At 36.3% G+C, this 25,926-nt stretch overlaps 1 protein-coding gene across 1 annotated transcript in view; it reads right to left on the bottom strand.

Annotated features, from left to right (window-relative positions):
- The window catches only part of Slc26a7 (solute carrier family 26 member 7), a 151,189-nt gene that overhangs the window by 95,533 nt on the left and 29,730 nt on the right, over nt 1-25,926 (bottom strand). Inside the window, exon 4 of the mRNA XM_008827626.2 lies at nt 24,368-24,540. Within this exon, the coding sequence (XP_008825848.1) occupies nt 24,368-24,540 (173 nt within the window). The remainder of the gene's footprint in view (nt 1-24,367; nt 24,541-25,926) is intronic.

The raw sequence follows: 25,926 nt of genomic DNA, 5'->3' as shown, positions 1-25,926 counted from the left end.
AGACAGAACAGTAAAGAGTAGAGGGACAAGCCTTGATTGTATGGTAGGCAAACACCATACATTTAGGAAACAATTATGACTTGATTTTTGTGCACTGTAGAACATATCAGGAATTCACTTGCCTTAAGAATTTTTCTACTTTTAATTATAAACATGGCTGAAGGTGATGCCATAATTTTCTGCTGTCAGACTTTTCAAGACAAAACAAGGCTCTGAAGCAAGGCACAGTAACGGTCACAGCTGCTGGGAATGTGTGATTTGGCTCTTCGACTTCCCTTCTGCTCCAGCTAAAGGAAATGACATGGTGGTAACTAGGATGATGGGGGCCTTGTGCTGTTACACAGGAGTGCAGAATCTGAAAAGTACTGTAGCTGTAGTTTTACTTTCCATGAGGTATGGGAGTACTTATGAAAAGAGGTAGGAGATTTTATTGAATACAAAGGCACATTTGATCAGGATGAATCTAACAGAATATATGAACAACTAAGAAAATTCTGAGTATTGTTAACCTGCCTTCATTAAGAATAGTGGCCCAGTTTTAAAAGATATAGACTGACTTCTTATCCTTTGACAAAGAATGAAGGGAAAAATTGGAAAATCTAAAAAGGTTTTAAAATCTTCATTTAATTTTGGTTATTTAACATAGTGCTGCCACTAACATTTAATTGACCTTTTCCCTCTTTCATTTCCTTGACTCGCATTTATTAAGCACCAGCTGCTAGAATTAGAGAAATAAACAGTCTCTGTCCATAGAGGCTGGCAGTGTAGAAAGGAAGGCAAACACGTGAAAGATGTTAAAGGGAGAATGCCTTATGGGAGCATACAGAATCATATCACCACATCCGGAAGCAGCAGGGAAGGGTTCTCAGACATGACTATGTTTGATCTGACCCTTGAACACTAAGGAGAATCCCTATAAGTGATGGGAGAAAGAGCCTTGTCAGCCTAGTGAGTGACAGGTACAAGTGCAGCATCTGCAGTACTGTCTACTACATGGTATGTGCCTAGAACACACATTGCTGAAAGAGCTTAATAACATGTGAGAATGAGGAAGAGTAGTGCTGGCCCCAGAGGATTCTGGGGATTCAGTTTCTTTGTTCCTTTCTCAATATTAGCTTATTAGCTTAGAAAACTGGACCTGAAGACACACACTTTAAATCCCCACACTGGGCAGACTGAGGTGAAACAGTCAGTTCAAAGACAGCTAAATAGTGAGACTTTAACTTAAAAAAAAGTTGTGCAGCTATGCAGGATAACAGTTATAAAAGTATATACTGCTCTCATCCTCTAGTCTGCCATCTCTTAATTATAAAACTCTATATAAGCACTTGGGAGGGACTTAGTCAGGAAAGTGCTTGCTTGCCTGAATTTGGCACCCAGAAACCACTATTAAAAGCAAGGAAGCAGGGCATGGCAGCACATATTTGAAATCCCAACACTGGCAGAGACAGGCAGATCCTTGAACCTGGCTGGCCAGCCAGCCTAGCCTACTCAGTAAGTTCTGGGTCAGCAGGAGATCTTGTTTCAAAATCATAGTGGATGGTGTCAGAAGAATGACTCCAAGGTTGCCCTGTGGCCTGTGCATAGACATGCACATGCACACACATGAACACCACATATATACATGCACACATATGAACATCACACCTATACACACATACACACGCATATCCACACACATGAACACCACACACAGACTTCCACATGAAAACACACATGGACACACATACACATGAACTCAACACACACATACACACAAATATTCTATACAAGCCACATTGCCTTTCAGTTTATGTATATAATGAGAACTCTTGCCTATTTCAAGATGTAAGAACTAAGTATATAAGTTCATATGGTAGAATTAAAATATGGCAGACAGAAAACATTTTTAACATGAAGAATTTTCCTTTTATAATTTTAAGAATGTTGTAATTCTAATTTTATTTAGTTTATGACTTCTTAGCTCTGCCAGATACAAACACAGCTGAAAAGACTTAGGTTAAACACAATACTGATTTCTTGATGGAAATGGTTGTCAAAAGAGACTTTAGATCATCCTCCTTCTGCATCACAGAAGAATAAATAGCAATTGATAGCTCCTAGGAGGGGGAAAGACAGTGTCTTACACGGATTGGACTCTTGGTGGGCCTGTGGATGGACCCTCACTGAAAGATATTTGGGGACATAAATCAGACTCTATAAGCTGTATTACACACATATAAATATATATAATATAAAATATGAGTGTACATTAAATTGGAGGGGAGCAGTGGGGGGAGATGCAGGTAGGTGAGAGGATCTAAATGCCATCAAATTATATTGTATGAAAAATCACAAAAATTCAATTTAAGAAAGAAAAAATAAATAAAGCTGATGATTTTTCAGAAAAATAAGCATGTACTAATACTGGGTTTCATCACTGAACACCCCACATTCTGTCACCCAATGCTTATGTAATTGTCAAACAAAGGCGCTGTATATCCCTTATCCTCCAGGGCAGAAATCTTGTCCTGTGGCTGCTTCAGAAAAGTAGAGCTTGGGAAACTTTCCAGAAGTAAATGGCCAAAGGACAATCCCAGACCTCACTAAGTTCTTGGAAAAAGGGATAGGCACAGAGCCCGTCACGGAGAATAGTAAAAGCTATGGGGAGAGCAAGGGCCCTGAAAGTAGTTTCTTATTGGTGAGTGTTTGCCCCACTCTCCAGAACTGTGTGCTGATACTGCATTTGAAAAAGTTCAGCCTTAAAGTTTACAGTTCATTGCTGTGTGTGTAAGCAATTTCTCCCTTGGCTGCTACTGGCTTTCGGCTAGAAAGCTTGCTTTTCTTTTTCTCTCGCCCCCCAAAGTAATACTAATAACATAACTGCATTATTTACACTGAAAAACTTTCTTTACAAATGACTATGGGTGGCAGTCTGTCTAGGGAGATGACTGTGGCTAAGAGCACTTGCTGAACAAATACAAAGACCTGAGTTCAAATACTCTACACCTATGTAAAAAAAAAAGAAAGAAAGAAAGAAAGAAAGAAAGAAAGAAAGAAAGAAAGAAAGAAAGAAAGAAAGAAAGGCAAGCATAGTCAGGTGCACCTGCAACCCCAAGGCTGTGGGAGAGAGACAAGAGAACAACAGGAGCTTGCTGGACATCATCTTAGCTCCAGGCTCAGTGAGAGACCCTGTCTCTCAAGGGAATAAATCAGCGTGATGGAGTAGGACAGAACAGCTAACGTCCTCCCCTGGCTGCCATGCATGCATGGGCATCTGTTCCTGCACACACATGTACACACTCTTACACACACACACACACACACACACACACGCATACACAAAAGCAAGGGTGAGATGTTTCAGTAAGTGCATTCTGTATAAGTGTGAAGATCAAATTTCAGCTCCCCAGCATTCACATAAATGGCTGATTGATGAGCTAGCCCACCTGCAGTCTCAACACTCAGGAAGCAGAGAATGGGGATCCCCAGAGCAAACTGGCTAGCTAGACTTGCCAAATCAGCAAACTCTGGGTTCATGTGAAGACCCTGCCTCATATGGTGGAAAGCAAGCAAAGACAATACCTGACATCAACAACTGGCCCTTACACCCACATATTCCAACACACTTGCAAACCACATACACACATTTGCAAAGAAAAGACACATAGGACAGAAACTGAAACAGAAGGATAAGCATCCCAGCTAATTCATAGTCAGGAACTCGATGAGTTCTGATAACTCAGTTCTTTCCAATGCTGAAGCCATTAAAATCATTCTAAACAATCAACAGCAGTAAATTATGCTAGTTGAAAAAAAAAAGAAAGAAAAGGAACAATGAATCCACATAGTATTCTTCAGTGACAGAAAGCAGATGAGTAGTCTCTGTGGAGTAGGGGTTAAAGTCAGATCTAAAGAATGAGAGGAAGCAATTATGAATGGTTCAGAAAAACTGCATGTGAGTGCAATGTGTGTGTGACAGATATAGTGGTTATCTTGATTATACTTTCTTAGTATGTAAAGATATTAACTTTTATCAAATTGTACACACTAAATATATGAAATTTAGCATATGACAGGTATACCTCAATAGACTGTTTTAAAAGGCCCATTATCTAATTTATGCCACAAACACATATTTCATTACATTGTTGTGATTCTACAATTACATTATGTATGCCGTGTAGATAAAGTGATAAAGGGAAGAAGGGGCAGCAATTATTTTACATCAATGACATTGAGTGAGGGACATTTGGATGCATTCATGTTTAACACATACAGAAACACATCACACATATATGCACACACAAGCTCATACACACACACACACACACACACACACACCTTACCAAAATGATAAATATCTACAAAGACATTATTCAGATGAAAGTAGCCTTGAGGAATATTGACAATAGTTGCCGTAGATGAGGAACAGCTGATCCTCCTGGATCACGGACCTCTGGCTGACTAGATTTACCAGAAGGGCAGATAGGGAGGAATGGTCGGGCGTGCTGACAGCACAGTGGACAGTGGCAGAGATGGCAGAGTATGGAGGCTCTAGTGGGAGAGGAAGGCTATCTATCTGACGAGTTTGTATTCATGCTCAGATGCCGAGGAGCTCAGAAGGTAGGCGACTGTGACCAGTGATAGTCATGTATATAGAGATTAGAAATGTATGTGAAAATGTCTCAATGTCAATTGCCTTGGAATGAATTTTTCTGTATGAAACTGTGTGTTTTGACAATGAAGTGGAGATCTTTTTTAAACGTTGGAACCTCATTTAATTTTATGTCTTATAGAGTTTATAAAGAGTTAAAGGTTATATAAGTGTAATAATTCATCTGTAAACCTAAAAATGTACAGCCAATTTTGAAAGAGATGTACCCTAGCTCAGAAAAATGTTATTGAATAGGTTAATGCTGTTGTAATGAAATGCTTCTTCTAATTGAAAAAAAATATTTTATTGAAAAAAAATGTAGGAAACACCATATCTTAAAATGAAGTGGAGATCTTCTTTAAAGGATAAATCTCATCCAATTTTATGTCCTACAGGGCTTTTACTGAGTTCATTATTGTATGACTGTATTAATTCAACTGTGAACCTAAAAATGTACAGCCACCTTTGAAAGAGATGTATCCTTGCTCTGGAATGTGTTACTGAATATGTTAAAGCTGTAATGAAATGCTCAAAAAAAAAAACCATGAAAATAAAATTTGAAAATTAAAAAAAAAAGAAAGTAGCCTTGAGTACAAAAGCATCATACTTAGTGTAAGAAAGATCAAATAGTTAAAACTGGAAGAATGAATAGCAACACTGAGGTGGAATTTATCTCTGTTCACAATCTTGAGCTTCTGAGATTTCTCTTGTGCTCACAAAACAGTCATTTAAAAACATCGATGATAAAGAAAACAGTAAATTAGGCAATGCAGAAATGTTACAAATAGCACTTCCTGAATAAGCTGTGGATAACACAAGAAGATGACAAAACTAGAAAGCAAAGAAAAGGCCTATACATCTAAAAAATAAAATTCTCTTTTAAATAATTGCTAGATTAAAGGAGAAATAAAACCTGAAATCATGGGATATTTTATTTATAAAAAAAAACATTGAAATCCAGGACTGAAGAGATGGCTCAGCAGTTAAGAGCAATGGCTGCTCTTGCAGAGGACCTGGGTTCAATTCTCAGCACCTGCATGACAGCTAACAGTCATCTGTAACTCCAGTTTCAGGGACTCTTGACTCTTTCTTCTTGCCTTTGCAGGCATTGCACAACATGGATGGACATACATACATGCAGACAAAACACTCATATACATAAAAAATAATAAATATAATAAATAAATGAGTCTTGATAGGGTGAGTCACTCCCATCATCTCAGTTCTCAACCCAGCCTGGGTCTCCAGGGTCCTTTCCCTCTCCAGACTTGCAGTCCTAAACTTTGTCCCTGAGCACCCTGAGTCCTGACATCTGAGCTCTCTGCACCCTAGCACTATTAACTCCCACCCTAACCTACCAGCCAATCTGTTAATCTAGCAGCCCCAACCCCACCCTGCTGATTCAAGACCCTGTGTAGTCACTTCTGGAATCTCAACACAAAAATTGCACCCATCTCTAACTGAACCAAGACCACTTCTTTCAACCCAATCATACATCAACTTAAAGTGGCTGCCAAACTGAACACTTAGCATTACTCAGCTAGGCCATAATCTGACAAGTTGGGAAAACAACAAACAAGATACAGACATCAACAAGGACAAGATCACTCACCCACACCAAGAAACACCACCACACAAGTCCAGCTGCCTAGGTCTCAGTGAAAAAACAGAAACTGCATAAATAATCAAGGCAATATGTTTACTACATAAATTAGCACCCTCATTGGAAGATTTCCTGAGGATGGCAGTCTAGTGGATGCACAAGACAATGATGTCAAAATGACAATTATAAATATATTCAAGTAGTTCACAGAGAATACGAATAAAAACCTGAATGAAGACTATGAAAAGATAAACAGCTCTGAATGAAATAATTAAAATGATTCAAAACAAGAAACTGGAATTCAATAAAGAGATAGAATCTCTGAAGAAAAGCCAATCTGAAATAAATATTGAAATAAAAAACTCAGAAACTCAAATGAAAAGCTTAGGGATAAAAGCAAAACAAAGTAAAGAAACTGGAACAGAGGATATTGGATCTTGAAGACAAGCTTGGGGAAATAGATCATTCAATCAAAGAAAATGTCAAAAATAAATAACCCAGTAATGGAACAGTCAAGATCTCTAGGATACTATAAAAAGACTAAAACCTACAAATCATAGGAAAGAGAAGAAACCCAGGTCAAAGGAGAAAAAAATATTCTTAATAAAATTATAGTGGAAAATTTCCCAAACTAGGGGAAAAATACGTATCAAGGTAAAAGAGGCATACAGACTACCAAGTAGAAAGGACCAGAAAAGACTCCCCAAGTCATATAATAGTCAAAACAAATCAAAGATACTGAAAGCCTTGAGAGAGAAAGGTCCAAGTCACATGTAAAGGCAAGGCCATCAGAGTAACAAATGCTTTTTCACTGGAGACTATGAAAGCCAGAAGGGCAGGGGCCAATATCATACAAGTCAAAAAAGAACAGATTCCAGTCCAGACTACTAATTGAAGGAGAAAGAAAACATTCCATGATAAAACAGATTTAAGGAATTTATATCCATAAAATCAGCTCTACAGAGAATACTGGATGGGATACTTCCATCAGAAGTGTGCCCTCAAGAGGGCACAAAGAATAAATAACTTATCCCAGAGCAGTCAACCAACAGAGGTCTAACAAAACAGCAACACAACACCACCATAATAGAAATTAATAAACATTGGTCAAAAGTAACCCTCCATATTAATGGTCTCAGCTCCCCATTAAAAAGACACAGACTAACAGATTGGATTAGAAACAAGATCCACCAATTTGCTGCATCCAAGAAATACACATCACAATGATCAATGCTATCTTAGGGTAAAAAGATGGAAAAAGATATTCTAGAAAAACAGAACTAAAAAACAAGCAGGTTTAGATATTCTAATACCTAACAAAATAGACTTCAAACTAAAACTAATCAGAAGAGTCAGGAAAAGTCACTTCATACTCATTAAAGGAAAAAATAAGCCAAGAAGAAATTAAAATCATAAATAGATATGCAGTTTACATATGGGCATCCAATTTCATAAAAGAAACTTTATTAGCTCTAAAGTCTCACATGGACTCCAACACAGTTATAGTAGGTAACATCAATACCCTATATGTTGCCATTAGAAAGGTCAACCAGACAAAAACTAAATAGAGAAATCCTGGAGTTAAATGATACCATAAAGCAAATGGATTTTACAGACAGCTACAGAACATTACACCTAAACACCAAAGAATAAACTTCTTGGCAGCCTATGGAATTTTTTAAAACTCAACAACATATTAGGACACAAAGGAAAAGGAAGTCTCCACAAATTTATGAAAATTGAAATATCATCTTGTATTCTATCTGACCACAAAGGAACAAAGCTAGATATCAACAACAACTAAAACAGGAAAATGAACACAAATTCATGGAAACAAAACGACGCATTACTGAATGCAAATTAGATCACAGGAGAAATCAAGAAGGAAATTAAAAATTTCTTAGAATTGAATGAAATGAAAATACAGCACAGTAAAATCTTTGGGACACAATGAAGACAGTCCTAAGAGGAAAATTTATAGCATTAAGGGCCTACACCACAAAATTAGAACCATCTAATCTAAATAAATTAATGGTGCAATGCACCTGAAAGTCTTAGAAAACCAAAAACAAGCAACAGGTAAAAAGAGGAGATGGAAAGAGATAAATACACTCTGAAATAATGAAGTATAAATGAAGAAAATGATACCAAGTTTCAATGAAAGAAGAGCTGGTTCTTTGAAAAGATTAACAAGATAGACAAACCTTCAGCCAAATCAAGAGAAAGAGGACCCAAATTAAAGATTCAGAGATGTAAAGGGAAACACTGCAACCAATCTAAAGGAAATTCAGAAAACATTTTAAATAATACTTTATTTTTAAGAATACTTTAAAGAGCTATATTCCACTAAACTAGAAAATCTAAAATAAATGAGTAAATTTCTAGTTATGTATGGCCTACCAACATTAAATTATAATGACATAAATAATTTAAACAGACTCATAACAGCCAATGAGAGTAATAAAAAAAAAATCCCAGTGCTGGAGAGATGGCTCAGTGGTTAAGAGCACTAGCTGCTCTCGGAGAAGACCTGGGTTCAGTTCTCTTATGGGGGTAAATATAATCAAAATACATTATATGTCAGGAGACAGAAGCAGGCATATCTCTGTGAGTTTGAGGTCAGCCTGGTCTTCCAGGCCAGCTAGGGTTACATAGTGAGACCCTGTCCCCCAAAACTACATTATATGCATGTATTAAATCATCCAAGAATAACTTTATTAAAATGAGCATTACCTGGGGGCTGGAGAGATTAAGAACACTGACTACTCTTATAGAGGACCCAAGTTCGGTACCCCAGCACCCACATGGTAGCTAACAACTGCCCATAACTCCAGTTCCAGGGAATCCGACACCCTCTTCTGACCTCCGTGGACATTTCATGACACAGGTGCACTTACATACATGCAGGCAATACACACACACACATATAAAAAATAAAATAATAAAATCATCATCTCCCATCTAAAAAGAGCTCAGGACAAGATGGACACAGTGCAGAATCATACCAAATATTTCAAGAACTACTGTCAATACTCTTCAAATTATTTTATAAAACAGGAAATGAAGGAGCACCCCAAATTCCTTCTATGAAGCCAGTATTACTCTAATATCAAAATCAAACATCCAACAAAAAGAAGCTAATAAACCAATCTGTCTGATGAACATAGATACAAAAATTCTGAATAGAATACTTATTAACCAAATGCAAGAACACATAAAAAATTATACACTAGGATCAAGGTGGTTTCATCCCAGAGATGCAGGGATACTTCAACATACATAAATCATTAAATGTAATCCACCACATAAATAGATTAAAAATATAAATTATATTATCATCTCACTAGATGGAGAAAAGGCCTTTGACAAAATCCAATATTAGTTCATGGTAGAAGTCACAGAGAATTTAGCCATTTAGGAAATATATCTTCAATATAGTAAAGGTAATATACTATAAGCCCACAGACAACATCATACTAAAATGGTGAAAAACTGAAAGCATTCCCATTAAATCAGGAACAAGACAAGGATGCCTATTCTTTGCATTCCTGTTCAATATAGTACTTAGTCTTAGCTAGAGCAACACGACAAAGGAGATAAATGAAGATATAAATTGGAAAGGAAGAATTCAAAATAGCTTTATTTACAGAAAATCTGATTCTGTACACAAAGGCCACTAACAATACCACCAAAAACTCCTAAAGCTGATAAATGCATTCAGCAAGGTTCTAGAATTTGCAATTAATACCCAATATAAGTAGTTTTCCTATGCACAAACAACAAAATACTGAGAAAGAAATCCAGGAAATGATCCTATTCATGACAGCCTCAAAAATCCATAAAATATCTTGGAATAAATCTAACCAAGTAAAGGACTTACATAATAAAAACTTTAAGAAAGAAATTGAAGAAGATATCCAAAGATGGAAAGACCTCCCATGTTCATCAATCTGCAGAACTAATATTGTGAAAATGATCATCCTACCAAAAGCAATCTACAAATTCAATGAAATACTCATTAAAATTCCAACACAATTCTTTAAATAAAATTTTAAAAATCTTAAGTTTCATATAGAAATAGAGAAAGCCATGGGATAGTTAAAATAATAACACTGAACTACTGGAGGTATTACCATCCCTGATCTGAAAATATACTAGAGTGCTATAGTAATAAAAACAGCATGGTACTGGCATAAAAAAGACACATCGGTCAGTGGAATAGAATTGAGGAGCCAGATTTAAAAACACACATTTACAGCCACATGATTTTTGACAAAGTAGACAAAAAAAAAATAAATGGAGAAAGGACAACATGTTCAATAAATGGTGCTGGTCAAACTGGATAAGGGCATCTAGAAGAATGAAATGAGATTCCTATCTCTCATGCACAGAACCCCACTCCAAATGTATTGAGGGCCTCAATGTAAGACCAAATATCTTGAATAAAATAGAGGAAAACTAGAGAAAACATTGGAAATTATAAGCACAGAAAAGGACTTTTTGAACAGGACTCCTACAGTGCAGTCTTTAAGTCCAATATTTGACAAATGAAGCCACATGAAGCCAAAAGGCTTCTGTACTTTAAAGGACACCATCATTTGAGTGAAGTGGGCAATCTACAGAATGGGGAATAAATCGTTGCTAGCTATCCCTCTGACAGAGAGTTAGCCTCTAGACCATTAAAAGAATTTTAAAAAACTAAACATCAAAACCAAACAACCCAATTAAAAAGTGGGGCAAGGAGCCAAATAGCGAGTTTGCTAATGATGAACTGTAAACAGCTGAGAAATAGCTTTAAAAAATAATCAACATCTTTAGTCATCAGGGAAATGCAGATTAAAACCATCTTGAGATTTCATTTTATCCCACTTAGACTGGCCAAGATCCAAAAAACAATGACAAATGCTGGTGAGGATGCAGAGAAAAAGCAACTCTTATCCACTGCTGAGAACGGCAAATTGGGCAGCCACTGTGGAAATCAGTGTGGAGATTCCTCAAAAAAAAAAAAAAAAGCTTGAAACTGATTATGAAAGGACCTAGCCATACCACTCTTGGACATATATCCAAAAGACTCAATACTCTACTACAGAAATACCTGCTTATCCATGCTATTCTTTTCATAATAGCCAAAATTAGAAACAACCTAGATGTCTATCAGCTAATGAATGGATAATGCAAGTGTGCATCTACACAATGGAATATTAATAAGTTCCTTCAAATGAACTTATGAAATTTGTGGTAAATGGATGGAACTGGAAACAATCATCCTGAGTGAGATACCCCAGACCCAAATGTCACATATTCTCTGTCACAGCTAAATGCCATCTTTCACATCTTAGATGTACATGTTTCAGTCTGAAAATCCAGAGAGGTCATGAAACTAATAAACAACCATGGGTCAGGAGTATGGAATGGGAGGGCAGGGAAGAGGAGGGAGTATGGAGACCTATTGGACAAATCAACTTGGTGCTGACCTTAGAGTCTAATCTCTACTGGCTAGCTTTCACAGTGTTCTAGCATTGCTACCAGAGGAAAAAAATAATCATCAACTCTAACCAGCTGTGAATCTTGTGAACTATAGCAACAATTGACCTGACAAGATATGGCCACTGGTTCAATAGTGTCATAAATATTATGGGAATAACCAATCATTCTCTAATTGGATATAAAATCTACTTCACTGGATGGAATTTATATCTGACAGCGATATCAAACCTAGGAATCTGAGGCTAAACATGTTATATGGCATAGAGGGGAGGCTGATGCCAGGTTTCTACTAAATAGTTATCATATTAAAATGACTCAATGATTTATTGCTATATCCATAGATTTATGAATCTGTCAACTCTCACCAGAGTAGTTTGCTTATGCAGCAGGTGATTAACACAGAAACCCACAACTGGTCAATGTTTAGAGAACAAGAGGCTGCAGAGCGCTTATCCCTGAATAGGACACCTATATCAAACATCTGCCTCCCAGGACGCAGGGCTCATTTGCAAAAGAAGAGGCAGATAGATTATAATAGTCAGAGGTGGTGGATAACCATGAGCAAACAGTTTCCAAACAGCTGGCCAGTTACTCATATTAACTCATAGCAATGATAACAGCATGTACAATCCCATGCATGCTCAAACCAGGACAAAAAAATCCCAGCATAGACATGGGGAAGTCGGTAAGAAACATGAACCTAGCATAAGCACTTTCGGCAGCTAATGGCTGCAGGGAAGTGAACAACCCGCCCCCCCAAAGGAAAATGTGCAGTAGATGACTCTCTACTTCACTATGCAGAGGGTGACTCTCTCCTTCCACCATGTGGAAGGATCAAACTCAAGCCATCAGGGTTGGTAGCAAGTGCCTTTAACCACTAAGCCATCTTACCAGTCTACTTACCAGCATCTTAATTTCCTTAACCTGAACGATGGGACTCTTGGTAACTTAACCAAGGCTCCAGTGGTTGGACCCACAATGTAGGATATTTGCAGACACAATTACACTCTATCGGCCTTATTAACAACAGAGTACATTAAGTTGGGTAAGGATAGTAAGGAGAGGGGATTAAATACCATCAAATTATATGATATGAATATCACTAAAATTCAATAAAAATTTTAAAATAATAAAAAGTAAATCAATCCAAAAAATTTTTAAATGAAAGCAGAAAACTGTAAATTAGAATCACAAAATATATGTGAAGCAATAAAAAGGAAATTTCATAGCACTAAATATTTAAATTAATAAGCATAAACATATTGTTTATTGATTTATAAGCTGAAAAAATAGAATATGAATAAAATCTTCTCCCTTGATACTCAAGGATGGAAATAAATATTAAGAATAAAACAGAAAGAAGAATATGAAAAAGCCAATCTGCTATTTCAAAATCTCAGTAAAAAATGAAATATATAGACAAAGCACTGGCTGCCTCAAGTAAAAGAACAAAAGGAAATGCACAAATACAAAGGAGGAAATGCCAAAGGAGAAAAAACTAAGTGACATTTTAAAAGACAACATAAAATATTATTTTTAACAGACCTATGCAGACAAATAAAATTTCAAACTTAAATAAAATGATACTGTTTGTAAGAAAACATAGATTGCCACATTTCACTGCATTAGAGACAGAATACTCAGACAAATTTTACAGAAGAAATTGGAGACTGTTATCAAGAAACAACCATGCAAAACAGCATTAGGCTATAGATGGCTTCAAAGAGCCATTCTACAAGTCCTTTTACAAAGATTAGATGTTACAAAGTGTTACATGTGCTTTGGAGCATTCAAAAGGTTTGTTAGGAGTAAAGTAAAGCATTGACATACTTGATTAAAAATTATAGTCCAATACCACTGAAGAAAGAGGAAGAACAGGTATTTAATAAATAATAAACATCATCGAACAACATCTTAACACTACACTGAGACTGAATGGATCTGTTGAGCAGTGTAAGGTCGGTTCATCATTAGGTATTCCATCAATATAATATATCAGAGGAAGGTTTTAAGAGAAAAAAATAGACTTATTCCTTTGGATGGTGAAAAGTCTTCATCAAATAACAGATTTTTTGTATGGAAAATACAAAAATATTAAATAATGATTAGTGTCTTGACACAATAGCTTTATCATTAATGAGGGTGCAAACAGAACTTTAAATGAGCTGAAGAAGGAGCTAGGATATCCATTATTTTTACTTTTATTTAACAGAGCTATCATCACACGCAATTGTAACATTCATTGGTCATATGAACTTGGAAAGATAAAAACATTGGAAATATGAAAAAAATGAATAAACAATAAAATCTGTTAGAAGTTAAAGGATTTGAATTAAGAAAACAGACTATTCTAAGAGGAAGAGGCACATCAGAAATTCACAAAGACTGTGATAAGATACATAAAACACGTGGTTTGAAAAGATGGCTGCCGTATAAACATGAAGCCAAGTCACACAGAGCTCCATCCACATGGATCCATGATAGAGGAAGTGGAGGCAGAATTCTCTTCTAAAATCTAGGCTGGGCATTTTTTTCCCCTAGTGCTTGACTGCTTTCCTTTTAATTATACTTTCAGCAGGATGGTTATTTATTGTATTTAAGATTTTTTTGTATTTTATTCCCAACATTCAAAATTTATTCATATGATTTTGTTTATAATTTTTTTTCTTATTGAACAATCTTGTTTCTTTATTATTTTTTTCTTTGCCCTCTATCAGATGTGTGTGTGTGTGTGTGCGTGTTTAAATTTTATTTCTTGGGCAGTGAGATGGGCTTTTTCATTCAAATTTGATGACCTGCGTTCAGTCCATAGGTCCTACAGTGGAAAGAGACACCTGACTCCCAAAAGCTGCCCTCCAGCCACATGTTCACCATGGCATATATGTACCCACACTCTTACACATACATCACACATACACAAACAACCATAATAAATAAATTAAAATTTTTTAAATTTACATTCACTTTTTGCCCCCTTGTTATATGTAGCTAATCTTACTTTAGAGCTTTCTCAGATTTGAAAACTTTTCACATTTTCTTTTGTTTTCATCTTTGGCTCTCTTGTGCTCCCCTCCTTAGCACTCTTTCCCACTCCTCTTCTTTTTATGTATCAAGCCTCGCTTCTCCTCTGCTCTTCCCCATTCTGCCTTCCTTATCAATGTCATTCACTTTCAGTTATCACATTCACTCTGACTCATAGTCCCTGCTCCATTACTTTTCTCATTGCCTGGCGTATGCCATTGGTGATATATTCATGGGCTTTAATTTATTTTAAGTGATTTTACAATTTGTACAGTTTGATCTTTTTGCTGTTAAAACAGTTTGTTTTTTCTTCATGAGTGCTATTGAAGATTAAGCTCTCAAGAGTAGACTGAACAATAAGATGATCCCCCCAAATAAAATCAGAAGAGATATCCAAGCCAACACAAGTGCAAAACACACCATAGAACCAAAAGAAACGTGAAAAAGCAGGCAACATGACTCTGACAAAGATGATAACTCAAACTACCAAGCTCAAAAATACTGAAATAGGTGAAATGCCAGGTGAAGATTTTAAAAGTTGATTAGAAAAAAATCATCTAGTGCCTCAAAGAGGATACAAACAAGATAAAGTCAATCCAGGACCTAGAGACAAAAGTCTGTAACATCAAGGAAAAAGCAAAAGTGATGAGAAAAATGAGCAGGATGAGTGAAAATGTGAGCAAGGCAGGAGAGAAACCACCAAGGAAATTAATATTTTTAAAAGCAAACAGGCGTGTTAGAAATTAAAACTTTAATGCATCAAACAGAAAACACTTAAAAGCATCAACGGCAGACTCAACTAAGCAGAAGGGTAATATCTGGGATGGAGGACACGATTGAGAAAATAGTACATTCAAATATCAACAAGGAAAGAAAAGTATGTGACTATGACCACGACACCCAAAAACTTTGGAATGTAATCAAGACATTAAACCAAAGGACTCACAGGACAGAAGGAAGATCTGTGACTAAAAACCAAAATAGAAAGACAGAAGTGCTGGCACATCCCTATAATCCCAGGACTTATGATGCAGGGGTAGTAGGATCGCTGCAAGATGGAGACCAGCCTGGTCTACCTAGAGGGTCCCAGGCATGTCAGGACTACGTATTGAAACTTGGTTTCAAGATACAGAAATCTGTCTCTGTCTCTCTGTCTCTGTCTCTGACTCTCTCTCTCTCTCCCTCTCCCTCTCCCCCTCCCCCTCTCCCTCTCCCTCTCCCCTTTCCTTCCTTCCCTCCCCCCTCAGCCTCTCTCTCTTTCTCTTTCTCTCAAAGTAAACTAAAGTCACAGGAAAATCTCTATCCAGTGAAAATATCTGAAATGAAATAAACAAATGGATCAAGCACAAGAAGCATTTAGAATCCCAAAAAGATATGACCATAGAACAACTTCCTCATGAAACTATCATAGTAAAGATGTCAAAATTACAAACAGAATGGCTGGAATATGGGTGAGAGTGCTCGCCCTACAAGTATGAATACCTAAGTTCAAACTCTCAGTACCTATGTAAAAAAGCAAACAAGAAGCACCTAGGCTAGCTGCACATGCCCCAAAGCCCAGGATCGGGGCGGAGACAGGCAGATCCTGAGAGCTTGCTGGCCAGCCAGTCAAGCAGAAATGGTGAACTTCTGTTTCAGAGAGAGACCCTGACTCAAGGCAGTAAGGTAGACAATAGAGGAAGATGCCCTGACATATCACTCTGACTTCAACATGCCATCATAAAATAAAAATAATAAATAAAATATATAAAAAAGAAAAAGAGGTACGAAGTAAAGAAACAATATTAAAAATCATAAGAGAAAACGCCAACTCACCTACAAAGGCAAACACATTAGAATAACATTAGCTCTTTAATCAACAATCCTATGTCCCAGAAAACAGGAATTGATATATTTCAAGACCTATGAGTAAATAACTTTCTAGCAGACTGCTATATCCAGCAAAGTAACATTTTAAATTGATAGAGATTTAAAGCATATCAAGAAAGCACAAACTAAGACCACACAGCCAGCACTGTGGATGAAACCAAAGAACTATTAACAGAGAATGACAGTCTCAAATCATACAAGCAGAAGAATTTATGAAAGAATAAACTTCATGAGGGAACAGATGAACAAGGAAGAGTGAGTATTCATTCCTTCATGTCCAGCATAGTAAGTCAGAAAACCTCTACTATTAATAGGAGAGAAAGTTTAAACAATAATCTGACTGACAAAACAATGAATTAAATCCTATGAATTAGTATATCATAACCTTAAATGCAGATGGACTCTACTCACCAACAAAGATACACAAAGTAACTGATTATATTTTTAAAACTGGATCCAATTATCTGCTGGATACACATCCCACTAGCAAAGACATAGACTGAGAGATCAAGGACTGAAGTCAATTGGCAAGCAAATAAAAACTAAAAACCAGCTGGCAGAGCTCTCTTATCTGATAAAGTAAACCAGACCAAAGTTAGTCAGAAGAGACATGGCAACTATGTATTATGAAAGGAAACAATTCATCAAGAATATATGATAATTATAAATAGATACAACTTGAAAGTTAAGGCTTAAGATTTTGCAAAAAACCAAAAATTACTATTGGGCATAAAAGGTCTGATAGTCCTAACTGAATAATAGGGGGTGATTTCAAATGCCCGATCTCATCATTTCATGTTATCCAGGCTGAAAATCAACAAAGAACCTTCTAAGTTTAATTATACCACAGAACAAATTAATCTAACAGGCAATTCCATCCAACAGAAATGGAAAACAAATTCTTCTCAGGAAATCATAAAACATCCTCTAAATAGAGCACATTCTTGGTCACAAAGCAAGACAACAAACATAAAAGAATTGAAATGATTTCCTATAGCTTCTTGGATCACAGTGAAATAAAAAAAAAGATATAAATACAAAAAAAACCCTACACAACAAGTTGAAGACTAAGCAATTACAAAAGTATACATGGGAATTATGAAAATAATACTTACTAGCGCCTTTGGGATACAGCTAAGTTAGTTCTAATAGGAAAGCTTACAGTTATAACTTCCTATAAGTAAATAACAATATGGCACCAGGTTTTAAAAAACAAGACGTCAAATCCAAAAGCAGTAAACTGCAAGAAACAACAAAGATCATGGAAGAAATTAATGAAATGAGACTAAATGAACAATGAATAGATCTATTCAGACAAAAAGTTGATTCTTTGAAAATATAAACAAAATTTGGATGCTGGAGTGATGGATCAGCGGTTCAGTGCATTGACTGTTCTTTCAGAGGACCCAGGTTTGGTTCCCAGGACTTACATGGCAGTTCACAAGTACTTGTAACCTCAATCTGGTGTGTGTGGGCTCCTGCCTGCATGTAGTGCACATAAACTCATGCAGGCACACACACACACATACACATAAATTAAAGCAAACCAATAAATCTATGAAAAAAAGGAAAAAAAAATCTTATAAGCTCTTAGCCAAACTAACCAAAAAAAACAGAGAGGGAATTCAAATTAATAAAATGAGAGGTGAAGAAAAGATGATAGTGCTATCCAATGGAATGCAAATGATCATTGGGCAATACTTTGATAACTTATATTCCAAAAATAAGAATAGAAAATGAAATGGATAATTTCTAGACACATATGACTTCTCAAAATTCAATTAAGAAGATAGAAACATTTACTTATACAGACCCTTAACAATCAAGAATGAAATAGATCTGACACCCACTCCAATCTATGTATACACAGGTCCACACATGTACACATAAAATGACATTGTTTTTAAAAAGAAAATATAGAAATTTTAGTTTTTTGCCTAGAACATATGTTACATTCAAGTATGTCCTTTCTTTGTTCTGACAATATACCTACAAAATAGATCAGGAAAGCTAGTCGAGCATGGTGGTGTACACTTGTAAATCCAACAACTGTAGAGGAGGAGGCAGGAGGATCACACTGGAGGTCAGCCTGGGCTACACAGTGAGAGCATGCACAAGTCCCATGCAAACTCAGGCAGACAAAATCCCAGAATAGAACTGGGGAAATGAACATCAGACCCCAATCTTAGCTGAAGAAATATTGGCAGCTGATTACTGCTGGGTGATGAAGAGCTGATCTTCCTAAAACAAGAGACTCTAGATAGGCTGACTAGATCTCAGTGGATGGACTTGCACTGGGGAGCATCTGGGGACACTGACTTGACACAGTGGGCCTTAACACAGATGACAGAGTATATGGGTTCCAGGGGGGGATATGGGAGGGTGCCGGTGGGGAGGCAGTATAAGATGATTAAGATTGTTCAAGATATTCTGTATGAATTACACAAAAATTCAATAAAAATAAATTAGAAAAAAAAACAGGAAGAGAAGAAAGGAAACTCAGTACATACACTGAAAAAGGTTTGATTTAGGGTTCCCTTTCAGCTGGACTGAAGAGAGCACCCAAGCTTATGTTTGGTGACATCACCTAAAACACACTATAGTCAATTATATTACAATTCTCCTCACATTTAATTTAGAAGATTTAGAAATTGCTCTAAACTCACTGGAAATGCATTTATAAACTTGTGGTGGGTTATTTATGTGTATTCTAATCTTTTTTTCCCTCAGTTTAGCCAGTGGCTTTCTAAGCCATGCAACTAAAATCTAGAGGATATTTTGAGTCAGCAAGAATATACAATAAACCATACATCTATTTTTTTTTTAAAAAAAAAAGAATGAAGTAGTAATAAAAACTCTCCCGACAGAGAAAAGCACAGGGCCAGATGGGCCAGATGGACTCACTGGCAAATTCTGACACACGTAAGTGGATGAGCTAACACTAACACTAAACAGAGCATTCTACAAAACAGAAAGGGAAAGTACATTATCAAATTTATTCTAAGAAGTCAGAGCTAGCCGAACACCAAGTGGATAAGGTTACAACAGTGACAGAAAATTATAGACCAATTTCTTTGATGAAAACAGATACAAAAGTTCTCAGTAAAATACTTTGAAATAAATTTCAAAAACACAATAAGAAAATCATAGTTTCTCCCCCATTAGTGCTCATGAAAGCAGCCATAATTGAATGCAGTAAAATAAAAGAAAAAAGAAAAGACCTTGTGCTAGATAGTGTCAGTTGTCAACATGACACATCATGACGTTTTCAAGATAGGATGCAACTAGAGATTATGTCAAATAATATAAGTTATACTCTGAAAGAAAATGTGGTATATTTTCTCTCATATGTGGACTCTAAATTTAAATATGTGTGTGTGTGTATGAAAATGCCTCAATAATAATCATTATTTGGTGTAGCAACTTAAAAAACAAAGAAAAAATAGAAATTTAAAAAGATATCAAAATACAAAATTAACATAATTAATAGTTTTTACAGACACAAAAACTGGCCACAGAATGCACTCTTAAAGAGAATTCCATTCATAGTAGCAGCAAAGAAGTTTAAATCCTTAGGAATAAATGTCACAAAATTGTTTTAAAAAAGAAAAAAAAATTTAAGGACTTTTGAGAGACACAAAATTAGACTAGACCAAAACTTAAAAGCATTCTCTGTTCTTGCATGTGAAAAGTACATTATAAAGATACCACTACAATAAAAATAACAACATCATTATTTTCATGGAATAAGGCAAGTTGATGCTAAAGCCAAGCATACAGGAAAATCATGAATGTATACAAAAGACTACAAAGGTGAACTAGTCCTACCTAACATTAAGTGATACAATAAATTCTCCATAAAACAGTGTTACTTCCCCCAAGAACAGACATACAGACAGTAGACTAGAATAGATCCTGAAGTAGAGCTAAGTACATATGGAGATGATCAAGGCGGCACATTATATCAAAGCAAATGTGTGCTTTTAAAGAAATGTTGTTGGCACTAGGGAGCCATGTAGAAGAAAAAAGGTCAGAGCCATTCTTCACACCATAAAGAAAAATAAATTTTTAGTTTCATTTCATCTCACGCTCCTAGTTCTTTAGGCCTTTGTACTTAACTAGAAGGCAATGTAACTCTAGGAAGGTTAATTTTTTTTCACATTGATCAAGAAATCAAGTATAAAAGAAAACAACCCTTAACTCACAGTACTATTAGAGAAAAAAGTAGGTGAAGTCTTCCATAAATTAATTGTAGGGAAAGATTATCTAATGCTAACTTTAAAATCTATTGAAAATAAAAGAAATTACTTATGAATTTGGTTACATGTTTTTTTCTGTCTTTTTGAGACAGGGTCTCCCTCTAGCTCCAGCTGTCCTGGAACTCACTATGTAGACCAGGCTGGCCTTGTGCTCATAGAGATCCACCTGTCTCTGCCTCCCAAGTGCTGGGATTAAAGGCATGTGCCACCACGCCCAGCGGTTACACATATTTTTAATGTGCATGATATAATATAATTGAATAAGCATCAAATTAGAAAGAAACATTTGTAACTATGTTATTCTTAAAAGGCTAAATCCCTGATACACAGAGAACTTGTAACATTTGAGGGGAAAAAGACAAAGACTTCTGATAGAAAACCATAAAAGAGATATAGGTTCTGCGGTTGAACATCCCAGCGGTTACACATATTTTTAATGTGCATGATATAATATAATTGAATAAGCATCAAATTAGAAAGAAACATTTGTAACTATGTTATTCTTAAAAGGCTAAATCCCTGATACACAGAGAACTTGTAACATTTGAGGGGAAAAAGACAAAGACTTCTGATAGAAAACCATAAAAGAGATATAGGTTCTGCGGTTGAACATCAATGTCAGAGAGAGAGAGAGAGAGACACACACACACACACACACAGAGAGAGAGAGAGAGAGAGAGAGAGAGAGAGAGAGAGAGAGATTCAAAAATTGAAAACGGCACTAAGTCACTAAGTCACAACACATTAATTATGCAATGAAGAAAAGCAGATGAGTCCATTAATTGAACATGATGACAGACACTGGTACCTACCAACATCCCAATTGTATGGCTCCCTGGAATACAAGAAGCAACTCATGAATTTAAGGTCTAAATCTCTGAATGCCAGGTTCTCTGTTAACCTACAGCTGAGAGCATTTTTAATGCACACAGTCTGGGAATCAGATTAATCATTATTATTTCAGAAAACTTAAAAACATTAATAATTGTATGCATTGGATTGGGTCTTCAGAAGGGAAAAAGTCAACATGAAAACAAGAAAAACAAGAATGGGTGAGAAGGCAAGACAAACAGAAAACACAGCCTGTGTTTTGAAGAAACTAGATATTGTGCCACTTCCCTTATCATCTGTACACTTTGAATAGGAAGGAGAAAAAGTAATTCCTGAAGCACTGGACCTAAAAGATCTTGATGGCTCTAAGATTCTAGTCTGACAATGGAAAAATGAATGTGGAGATCAAATAAAGCCTAGCCATTTGTTTTAAAATTGTCTAAAACGTAGACCCAAAGACAAGGCCTGAGCGTGTGACAGAGGAAGGAAAGCAGATGGCAGGTGAACTTATGAGAGAAAACACAGAACTACCTGGATCTCTTTTCACATATAATAAAAGGCTATGCAGATAAAATTGTTTTATCTTTAATAATAGCCTGCTTTATTGTTGCAATTTAGGCAGTTACAGTCAGAGAAATGAGATTCGTTGCTTACCTTGTTAGAATCTTGGCCTCTCCTTTTATATTTTACTATTTAAGTTCTTAATTTAAATATGATAGGTGATGGTAAGATGTCTGGTGGTTGTTTAAAACTCACAGAAAGTGGTTAAAATGAGACTAAGCAGAAGGTGCTAGTCTATTACACTGATTGTATATTCTAGAAAATGCTAAGGTGTGTTGAAAGCTATTTGTTTCCTGCTACATAAAATATGAGAAATGAACAGAAGATAATGATATGAGAAGCATGATTTTCTTTGCTGTGTTCATACAGAGATTTTCATTTTAAATGAACAGGAACCAAGAAGAATCTACAAAAATGCACTACAACATACCCACACTTCAATCATCAGTTCACAAAGGCGGTTATATCCAATATGGAAACATGTCAGGGTTTTTCAAGAGACTTCCCATCATGCAAGAAAAGGTCAGGAAACCTGCCCATGCACCTCTGAGAACATGCTAGCATCATCCATGCTTGAAAACATAGAGTGAAGTTCGCAGGTACCCAAGTAACTGGTTTTTATTTCTAGAAAGCACTGCTCTAAAGCCATAGAAAGTCTGATAGGCCTGTTAATCTGTTCAGTCATCTTGGCAAAAATGGTTTGTTTTTCTCAGTAACTATGAAGACTTGAGTTTTCATTCCATTTCAAGTCTTTAATTCTTCAGTCCTTTTGACCCAACTAGATGGCAATAAGCTAAGGATTTTAGCTTCCTTTTTCTAGATCATGTCTTTTGCTCCTTCCATTTAGCTTCATGAAATTGTTGGCTATTTTTTTCCCTTTTTGCTATTCACATAATAAATATTTGATCTTGCAACTAGATAAGACTCCACTAGCCCAGAACACAGACATCCAGGAGGTTTGATTATACATAATGCAATTTATAGGGAATGAATAAGCAAAACTGAACATTAAAGAGGAAATTCTCTGCTATTTAGTGCCTTTGTATCTATTAATGATTTCAATATGAAATGGACCCTCAAAACTCATGTGTTGAATGTTTGGTCCCCAATGCAATGTTCAGGGAGGGAGATTTAGGGGATTATATCATATGGGCTCTTATGTAATCTACAGATAGATTCACTGTTTGATGACTCTATTGAGAGGTGGTCAAAACTCAGAAGTGAGGTCCTATTACAGGAAGCAGGCCACAGAGGGCAGACCTTAACAGTAACCCATCATCCCTACTCATTCATGGTCTGTGCTTTCCAGCTGCCACAAAAGAACAGCACTGCCCCTCTCTGTTGTGTTGTTTCACCGGCCCACAATTAAGCTTTGTAACCATGGACTGAAAGTTCTGAAACTGTGAGCCAAAACAAACCTTTCCTCCTTTAATTTGTGGTAACTTACATTTTGTCACAATAACAAAAAGCGACTAACATACCATGCTTATTTTAAAGGGATTTCTGAGTTATTTAATTCTGACCATTTCATTAGAAACAGAAAATATCAAATTCTGATTTTCTGAGGAAAAACCAACAATAGTTAATGTGGCAGGAATAGACATGCCCAGTTGTGAAAGGGGTAGAGACTGGTACAGATATGAATCCAAAGACCAGTAAGCCCATGATACAAAGAGTACCATTTGTTAGCCACATATGCAATAAAATCATAAAATGATAAAATTGAATTGGAAGAATTCTAGAAAACTAGCCGCATATTCCCATTGTAGAAATTGCTCCCACAAGACCCCTTCCACTGCATAAAAATAGCAAGGACTCGTTGTATTACAAGGAATATTCATAAAATGGTTTTGTTAAGATTTAGTTTCTAAGTCGTTTGCTGTTTCTCTGTATCTCCAACTTATTGATTCTGATTCATTCATCTTAGCATCTATAGAATAACTATCCTAGCTCATTGACAGTATTTCAATGATAAACTGTATCCACCTTCTAAAATCCATCTGGAGAAAGAAAGCCATGAATGAAAATAGAAATGCTTTACTTATTGTCTTTCCTTTGATCCCATTTTCTTTCTGCGTTCCCAGTCTCAGGATCACTTACCTGAATCACACCTCCCAAGAAGGAAACTGCTGCTGCAACGCCGATTCTTTGTAACTCAAAGTCAGATAAGCCCAACACACTTGAGTTACTCTGTGTGGTGAGGTTTCTGCTGCTTTGAGGGACTAGCCGTTCCACAGCATTGGCTGATATTAAAGATGTCAAAGCAAAAGTGCCTAAAAAGGGGAGTGATACAGGGAGTCTTCTGTTATTAGCTTTAAAAAGTTGTTGGATTCTACTATTAATACTAAAACTATATTGAAGCACCAACTAGAGCTGTTAGAAACATGCTGTATTCTAGTACTCTCTGTTTCTCTGCCTTTCAACCCACTCCATGAAAGAAAGATTTCCCTATGTACACAGCACTCTGACTGGCAATGATACCCACCTGCCTGCCATGCTTTCTGACCTATATGTTCTTCTGCCTCTCGGCAGCTGGCATACAGAATATCTAAGGTTCAGGATTGGTCTCTAGATTTATAGCCAGCCCCTCAAAATACTGACAATGTTACCTGAAGTACACTTCCTGGGTCCAAATTACCTTATCCACTAAATGATGGTAATAATATTCATACTTTAGGGTTTGAGGAAAATATAAAGCAGAAAAGTTTGAAAACCTCAGTGGTTAAATATAAACCTGTTGGCCCTTCCAATATACCAGAACAGTCTGAACTTATCTTTCAAGGAGTGCCTCAAATTCCATATTCACAAAGATCCATCCAGTTGCTCTTGACCAGGCTATATGCTTTCTACATGCTCTGATTTCATAACTGAGTATACCTTTATTATCATGAGGGTCCATAAAACAATTAAACCCTCCATGTCTGCCTATTATTGTTGGATAGTGCTCAATGGCTATGTCCTGGGAACTGTCAAAGCCTTGTATAGTAGCAGCATGTGTTTATTGTGCTCTCTTCTTTCTGACAAGAGTTCTACTGCCTTTCATCTTGGCATAGTTTGCTTGAGAATGGAGGAACACAGATGAGAGGTGCAGATTCCCACAGAAAAGGGCAGCAAACTCGGCTAACAGAAAAACACTGCAGCATTTTGTAAGCAACCCCCCTTCTCCAATTCATTAAAGACCTTACCTTGCCCCAAGTCATTTGTGAGGCTTTGGAAAAATGGCCTGTGCAAGATGAAGGTAACCTAGCACAGAACATGCAGCAGTGTAGGGTCAATAGAGCCTGGTTTCAATGGAAGCCTGGTGTACAATTTTCTTGCCTTTTAGAGAAGTTGGTAAGTATGATAGACATAGTAAAGTACATGTTGGGGTGAGGAGATTCCAATGAACTTGACCTTAAATCCCAGAAGGATTGTTACTTCAATCTCCTTATCTATAAATAATTTTCATTCTTTGTCCTATAAGATTGTTAAAAGGCTTAAATGGTATAACAAAATATAACATAGCACCTAATGACATGTAGTAAGCACCCTGTAAATGGTAATTATTCAAGCAATTCTTAGATTAAAGCAAGAATATTCTGCTATGTTTATTCTCTGAGAGTTGATGGTACACAAAGAAAATTGAAAATAGTTCTGTCAATAAATCAAAAGCTATCAAT

This window comes from Nannospalax galili, unplaced genomic scaffold (genome assembly GCF_000622305.1).
Source record: "Nannospalax galili isolate Female #2095 unplaced genomic scaffold, S.galili_v1.0 scaffold872, whole genome shotgun sequence".
Lineage (NCBI taxonomy): Eukaryota > Metazoa > Chordata > Mammalia > Rodentia > Spalacidae > Nannospalax > Nannospalax galili.
This window is presented reverse-complemented; position numbering and strand designations above follow the sequence as displayed.